This window comes from Grammomys surdaster, unplaced genomic scaffold, assembly GCF_004785775.1.
Source record: "Grammomys surdaster isolate TR1022 unplaced genomic scaffold, NIH_TR_1.0 174, whole genome shotgun sequence".
Classification (NCBI taxonomy): Eukaryota; Metazoa; Chordata; class Mammalia; order Rodentia; family Muridae; genus Grammomys; species Grammomys surdaster.
In genome coordinates, this window is record NW_021604622.1 from 11,717,957 (window position 1) to 11,726,673 (window position 8,717).

Consider the following 8,717-nt stretch of genomic DNA (forward strand, 5'->3'; position numbering starts at 1 on the left):
AAGAAAGAAAGAAAGAAAGAAAGAAAGAAAGAAAGAAAGAAAGAAAGAAAGAAAGAAAGAAAGAAGAAAAGAAAGCACATAGTTAGATAATGCTCTCACCCACCCATTTAGCCATACTTCGAAAGTTCATATTGATGATAAAGATGATCCATTCAATAATTCGGAGTAACATCTATAGTTACAGAGGTGATCCCAGAATCTGGGGGATCAGTGTTAGTAAGATAGGAATTTAATGGTGGGTCTCAGTTACACAGAGAGCTCATTGGAATCTCAGGCTCCCTGAGATTCTGCCTGCAAGCCACACTACAACAACAACAAACAGACTAAACTAAAACAACAACAACCAGACAACGGAGTACATAAATACGGGTCTATGTAATTTAACTACATATATTTTAGCCTTTTTCCTTCTCAGATGTAGGTGTTCATATTTCTCAGAGTCTCAAAAACCGTAATGTAGCAATATTGAAAACACTGAAATAATTACCTTCTGAGTTAGACTTAAATTTGACAAGTACTCGCATACATTGCATTAAACTGGTAAAATTAAATCCAGGAACTTACTTTACAGGAATACGAAATGTCTTGATGGTTGAGAACACAGCCCCTCCAGAGGACCTGGGTTCTGTTCTCACCATCAACCTGCTAGCTTTTAATCTTCTGTAGCTCCTGTTCCAGGGGATCCACACTCCTCTTCTGGCTCCAAATTGCCATGTATGCATGCAGTGCATTAGCATACATGTACACAAAATAAAAATTGTCCTTAAAAGAACAGAATTTATATTTCAGTTTCCACCAGACATTATATATCCTATAGCAATACCCAAGATGACAATGCTGGTTCACTGTCTGTGCCTTTAGTCTCAGGACTGCTGAGGATGCAGTAGGAAAAATAAATGTTAGATGACATCTGGGGTACTTACAAAAATATGCCTCAATAAGTAATTTCAAAAATTTTAAAGTGAAGACAGCAATACTTGGTTTCAATGGATAGTCTGGGCTAAATGGTGAGTGACCATCCTCGGCTACCTGACACCCTGTTTGAAAACAAATATCCAAACAAGAAGACAAAACTTAAACACACACACACACACACACACCACACACACACACACACACAGAGAGAGAGAGAGAGAGAGAGAGAGAGAGAGAGAGAGAGAGAGAACAACAAAAATAAACAACTACAATAAAATATACAGTACTTTGTAATCTCCCTAATTTAGCAGATTGCAATGTTCTTTTAAGAGCCTTTATGAAGACAGAAAAATAAGCAGCGTCCTAGGTGACTGTGCCATCCAGTTTTCTCCTTTGATGATCTCCCATTTTCTGTCTACTCTACAACCAAGTTCGATGTATTCATTGTTACTGACCTTCATATTTAATATGACTGTTTATTCTAGAACTAGACTAATGCTGGGCTATGAAAAATAAGGAAATCAAGAAGCACCTAATACTTTAAGGTTTACACAACTGCCCATTATACTTCTGTAATGTCTCTAAACCCACTCACAAACATGACAGTCGCAAGGGAACAGTTAGAGCCTCAAATTATTTCCATAATGAATCCATTTGGATAAAACAAAAACAAACAAGCAAACAAACCTAAGAAACTCACCATCTTACAACTCCCATTTTTGTCAGATCATTAAGAATTTCTCGTAACCTTAGGAGATAGAGAATGACATGGCTAATTTTAGAGAGGGCTGAATTAACAAGTCTCTTTCCTGTCAGATACTCTGTGGACCGGCATACTGATATGGACCGAGTTTTCAGTATTCACTCAGAAAATGGCTCTATCTTCACTCTGAAACCCCTGGATCGGGAATCATCCCCTTGGCATAATATCACTATTACAGCCACAGAGATAAGTAAGTTGTAGGTATATCCATGTTTCACCAAATTAATAAATAACTGACAATAATATACTCTTGCGAAATTGTTGCAATATCGACAAAATCTAAGAAAGAAAGTGAGTCAGAGGATGCTAGTACTTTATTGTAATTTTTATTTAAATATTAATAAATAATTCATTTGAAAAGTTTTGCATTCTTTTATAAGTAGTTATGGATTTGAATTTCACCTAGCCTGATAAAAATTGTACATGAGCTTATAGATATTATTCTACTCAGTTTTCCTCCGTTGTATCTTCCCCTTTTAATATGTTTTAATTTTTAGACCAAGTAATAAGGTTAAGATACTTGTTATCCATGCAAATGGGCTGGAGACTTCAGGGAATGGGTCATCCGCTAAGTTACTGTTGATGATTGTGGTTTTATGGCTCCCTTCATGCAAGGCCCTGAAACCTCATATGAAGTTCTTGTTGCAGATAACCCAAAACAAAGTAGCCAAATTCCTGTCTTCATCAGAATTCTTGATATAAATGATCATGCTCCGGAATTTGCCATGTACTATGAAACCTTCGTTTGTGAAAATGCAAAGTCTGGACAGGTAACTCTATTATTATGACGTTTATAAACATGTATCTTTAGGAAGGCAGGACTCACGGCTTTGCTTGCCTGATATTTGCCATATGTATTACATTCCTTTCATTACGTTCACCAAAGTGCTCACAGTGATCTTCAAAATTTAAGTTCCTAAAATGATTCTTATCATGACTACATGAAAATAAATACATCTAGAACATGCACAAAGGCTTCCATATAGTGCTATTATTAAGCTGATTTTGAGTTATATTTACTATTATCTGAAGAATAAAATATTTCAGTATCAATAAACAGCTATAATTGTGTTTTTTCATGTCTTGATATATTAAGTAGTTCAGAAGAATAAAGAGTGATCTAAATGTTTTCTGTGATTTAACTTTTTTAGTTTAAATTTAAAATTTAAAATATTTCTCAATAAAACAGTTAAAAATATTTGGGTATTGATATTAATCCTCCTATATTTTATTTCTTATTTTTGCCTTCTGGAGAGGTACATTTTATGTTTTGTTTAAATTTTTTCTAATAAACAAGACCCTAATAAAGTATAAATAAAACAGGTTGAAACATCAGGACTTTGGCAAAGGCATGATGTTAGTTGAGTTAATAAGTTTTCCTTAAAAAGGGATGTTATCAGAAAGTAGAAAGTGATGCACTGAAGAACCCCATACACTTCTCTTCAGAGAGAATTTTTATTATTAAGTGTTACCTTATATGAAACTTTATTAGATCCATTAAAGTGATTTCCTGAAAATTATATATGTTGACATTTTTAATTAAGTTAAAAATGTAAACTGAGAATGCCATGACCCCAGTAAAACATACCTATTTTAAACGATCTTGAATTAGCAAAGTATTGTTTCTATTTTTCAGGATTTAATTAATGAATGTGTTTTGGTTTCAGGTGATTCAAACTATAAGTGTCATGGACAAAGATGATCCTCCCCGAGGACACAAGTTCTTCTTTGAGCCAGTGCCAGAATTTCCTCTAAACCCAAACTTTACAATTGTAGACAATAAAGGTAAAGAACATTTATAAAACTATACAGTATAATTTCTTAAGAAGAAGAATTGAAATTGAATATGAAGCAGGGTGTGGTACCTTTTGTCACCCCAGCACCTTGGGAGTGATCTCAGGAACAAGTGCAAGTTCAGTTGTCTATATCAATGAGGTTTCATCTAGCTTGGACTACATGATACCATATATCAAAAACAAAAAAACACAGAAATTAAGGATGTGAGGAAGGGATCAAAGGAGGAAGAAAAGGGAGAAGGAGGGAGGGAAGAAAATGAGGATGAAGATTTTTCCTAATAATTTATTTTTCCTCTTCAGATAATACAGCAGGAATTGTAACTCGAAAAGATGGGTACAGCCGCAACAAAATGAACACCTACCTACTGCCAGTTTTAATCTTTGACAATGATTATCCTATTCAAAGCAGCACTGGCACACTCACGATCCGTGTATGCGCGTGTGATAACCAAGGGAACATGCAGTCCTGCAATGCGGAGGCCCTGATGCTTGCTGCAGGCCTGAGCACAGGGGCGCTCATCGCGATTCTCCTTTGTGTCATCATCCTGCTTAGTAAGATGTGCATCTCTCTGTTTGGTTCTCCTCTCCCCGCGGTGGTCTTTTTCATCACCCAGGAACTGCATATGAAACTGCGCATGCTTAACATTTTATTAAAATTATTGTGAATGAGAAAAATTATGCCACCCCTATCTTTGTTTTTTTTTTTTTTTCGTGAAAAAGGAATAGCTGTGCAAGGCTTTAAAACAAAGATATAATACCACGGGGCTGGAGAGATGGCTCAGTGGTTAAGAGCACTGACTGCTCTTCCAGAGGTCATGAGTTCAATCCCAGCAACCACATGGTGGCTCACAACCATGTGTAATGGGAATTGATGCCCTCTGCTAGTGTGTCAGAAGAGACCAACATTGTACTCACAATAAAATAAATCTTGAAAAAAATATAATAACACAAGAGCTACACTCACGGTCTAATGACCTTTGACATAATCATTAATGTAATCCTACCAAATCTGTTCAAGTAGGCAATAGTTAAATAATACATAAATAATACATAAGTTGCAACCCTTTCCTTGTGTGTTTGCATGTCTGTGTGTACTGGTATAGATGTCACTACTAACATGCAGTAATGTGATCAGGCCTGAGGCTAGCATCTGGTGTCTTGATCCATTACTTTCCAAGTTGCGTATTGACACTGGATCTCTCACCAAACCTGGAGTTCACAGACTTGTGACACTTGCTGGTTATAGAGCTCTGGGAACCTCCCATCTCAAATTCCTATACTGGAATTTGGGACTGTATCATCATGTCTGGCCTCGTATGTGTATTCTGGGCATCAGAACTAATGGTCTCATTCTTCTGAAACAAGCTATTTACCCACTGAGCTGTGTCTCCAACTCCTGTAGGATTTTTCTAAAATGCATTTACTGGCAGGTTAATAGATCTTTCTCCCTTAAATCTCTATTCTAAACTCAAAACCAGAGTATTTCGAGATTGAAAACATCTTTGCTAATAATATAAAGTATATAGGAATATATCAGGCATTAATATAACCACCTTAAGAAACACTCTTCAGAGAACTATTAGGAGACACATACAAGAGAAACTAACAAAGTAACAAACAAACACACCACAGTATTTCAAGCGTCCCTTGGAGAGAGTTCTCACAGATAGCACGCTCAGTGCTTTCCAATCATGTTTCTGTTAGCACACATTTTACCTAAGCCTGTACTAACACAGCAAGGATTTAATTCAATTAAACAGTTGTTTCACTGTAAACCATGCCAAAACTTATTTCTATAAAATATTCATCCAAAATACTTACACTTAGGGCAGGAGAGCTGGCCAAGTTTATGATCTAATGCTCATGTATCCTGGCTTCTTTTCACTATAAATCACTTCAAGCTCTCTGGATAAAATCCATTTGGCCAGATATTATTGTAAGATTTCACTAGGGACTTACAAAGGGGAGTGTAAAATACTTGTTTTGATTACTATCATCTGGTTATTTAGAAAGGGACAGAAGTACGCTTAAGTCACCATTACTGTCCGATTGGTGATTCCCTTAATATTGACTGTGGAACTGAAATCTAGGGCAGGGATTTTGTAAATTTTGATCATAGAGACACCTCTGGCACTGTGATGAATTGTATGTATATAATTATCATAATATCATCATTGAGGAGAGTGTTTTATTTTGGAGCTCAGGGACAAAGCATTTTAGCAGTAAGAGGCCCTAGGTTTACTACTAAATTCTATGACAAACAAAAACAAAAATAAGTAATAAAAATCAGTAACAATAAAGCAATTAATAGTAAAAGAGTGTATGACCAAACTAAAGAAATTTCATAAAGTTTAAAAATATCTGTCAACTGAAAATATAAAGTGTGTTTATGATTTTGTGTTTATTATTTATATATACCGGACAAGTATTTAGGACTATAATGAGTAAATAATATATTCTAATCATATATTGGTGAAAATACTGATGCCTTTTCCAAATACCCTGAATTGTATTATCATATACCATATATTTATTTTCTAATCATTTAATGAAGCAGATATTTCTTAGCTAACAGAACAGAGAACAATATAGATATAAATGTCTCTAAGATCCACTTAACTGAAGTATTACAAATTTATATTGAGGGAAGCTTTCAGATAGGTTTACTTATCTAGTATTTATGAATAACATATAAAAAGCAAAAAAATCAACTCATTTAATTTCACATTGCAAAATAACTCCATTTATTGTTCATTATCTATGCTCAGTGAATGTTAAAACGATTTCAGTCTTAATTTTATATTCTTTTACTAAAATATATAGCTCTCTATATTTCAAAACAGGAGTGTTTCATTTATTTTTAATACCTTCTAGAGGAACCTGAACAAAGGTCAAGTCCCCCACAGTGTTTTTTGGAGGACTTTATTTGAGATTAACAACGGCCATGGAGATGTAATTCTGTGGTAGATTGCTTTCTAATAGGCCCAAAGTCCAACACTAAACAGAAAAATAGTACCAACCAAAAATGGTAAATCAGACTTCAACAAAAGCAATGCAAAGTTTGGAACTAATTTTTTCTTATTTTCAATGAATTATGCTTTTCATCTGCCTTCTCTTCTGTCCTTTGAGACAATATCTGAGTGTGCAGCCTGGGTTTAGTGCTCCAGGGTCTAAAATGCTGGAATTGCAAACATGCATAATCAAGACTTCCTCAAAAATAATTTTGGAGGAACATTGGATTTCCTATAATAAATGAAATAGAGTTTTCCGGTTTCTCTCCTGTTCAAATAAATTTGTGAGAATTTTCCCTGATTTAATTATTTTTTCTTAATTAATAATTTTCTAACAATATATTTTTATCATATTTTTGTCTATTAATTTATCTTTTGAATAAATGAGATGATGGCACGATTTCTAGTATATATTTATTGATTTAGGGATCATATTGACGCTTTAATATATATGCATTTTATAGGAGTTGAGGGGCTGACTCAGTGGGTAAAATATTTTTCATACAAAACACAGATTTTAAAAAATAGATTTAGAAATCTGATACCCAGGGAAAATGTTGGGTGTGCATAGCTTTAGCTTTAAATACTCTATGGGCAATAGTGTGGAGGGAGACAGGCAAAAGCTTGAAGAACAGCCAGTGTAGAGAGTTCCTAGTTCAGCGAGAGACCCCCCCCCGACTCACTAAACAGTGTAAAGAGTTACCAAGAAAAACCCTCAATGTTAACCTGCAGAACACACACACACACACACACACACACACACACACACACACACAGAGAGAGAGAGAGAGAGAGAGAGAGAGAGAGAGAGAGAGAGAGAGAAATATACATGCTAGATTTTGTTTGGAAAAAAATCCAAAAATAAAAAGGTAAGATGTTGTTATTTTGGTTCTATAAAATATTTCTATATCTTTCAGTCATTAATGTAAAACAACAGCATCAAGTTCAGGGCTGTATAGAGATGAGGAAATCTTCTCTTCTCAAAGGAATAATAACTATAGAGGTAGAAATGTTTTTCCCATAAAAGTCTCTGTAATTATCTTGAGAATATAGAATCCTGGGAAAGAGGTAGAACCAATTTTCTTCTTAATCTTCACCATAAGAATAATACCAGTAATATCTAATCAAAAATAGTTCATGGAGTCTTCTAAGTTTTAATTTAGTATCTATTCCCTTTTATGCTTTTCTTCACAGGCATATGTGAGTTCTGTTTTCCCCATTTAATGTTTTGACATTGTCTTGGTTAGGGTTTCTGATGTTGTGAGGAGACACTATGACCAAGGCAACTCTTATAAAGGACAACATTAAATTAGGGCTATCGTACAGGTTCAGAGGTCCAATTTGTTATTATCAAGGCAGGAAGCATGGTAGCGTCCAGTCAGATATGGTGCTGGAGGAGCTGAAAGTTCTACATTTTATTTGGAAGACTGTCTCCCATATGGCTAGGAGGATGATCTTTAAAGCCTACCCTCACAGTGACACACTTCCTCCAACAAGGCCATGCCTACTCCAACAAGATAATACTTCCTAATAATGCCAGTCCCTAAGCCAAGTATTTAAACCACTATATTCCACTTATTTGTCCCCATAGGCTTGTTCAAACATGAGTCTATGGGAACCATACCTGACCATAGCATAATACAAAATGTGCCCAATTTCAAAAGTCTCTTAGCCTATAATAGTGTGAACAATGTTAAAAGCCCAAAGATCAAAGTCTCTTCTGAGATCCAGGCAATCTCTAAAGTGTAATCCCTTAAGAATTGAAAATCAAAAAGAAGTCCACATACCTCCAACATCATGCAGGATATACATTACCATGCCAAGACATCATAGTAAGGAAATACTGAACCAAAGCAAGACAGAAATCCAGCTGGGATAACTCCGATTCCACGTCTCGATGTCCAATGTCAAAGCATACTTCAGTTCCTTTGTTGACTGCTGTTGACAGGTCTGGCATTCAGCAGCAACAGACTTTGTTGCCTTAAACTGGTTTCACACCATTAGCAGCTTTCCTCAGCAGGACAGTATCCTATAGCTCTGTCACGTCTCACATCATGGGGTATCCAAGGAAACTTCAACTTTACAGATTCTTGCTTCAATGTGTGTGATCCACACATGATCTTCTGGGCTACTCCAAAGAGTACTTCACCATCTCTGTTCTCTGTAGCACTCTGGTTTACTCCACTCCACTGCTGCTGCTGTTCTTGGTGATCATCCCATAGTACTGGCATC

The 8,717-nt window shown here is 35.5% G+C and overlaps 1 protein-coding gene across 2 annotated transcripts in view; it reads left to right on the top strand.

The window, feature by feature from the left end:
* Cdh9 (cadherin 9) overlaps positions 1-8,717 on the top strand; it is a 112,624-nt gene that overhangs the window by 101,427 nt on the left and 2,480 nt on the right. For both annotated transcript variants that reach the window (XM_028767596.1, XM_028767597.1), the window contains 4 exons: positions 1,732-1,868; positions 2,327-2,448; positions 3,346-3,463; positions 3,775-4,026. In XM_028767596.1, coding sequence (XP_028623429.1) covers positions 1,732-1,868; positions 2,327-2,448; positions 3,346-3,463; positions 3,775-4,026 — 629 coding nt within the window. The remainder of the gene's footprint in view (positions 1-1,731; positions 1,869-2,326; positions 2,449-3,345; positions 3,464-3,774; positions 4,027-8,717) is intronic.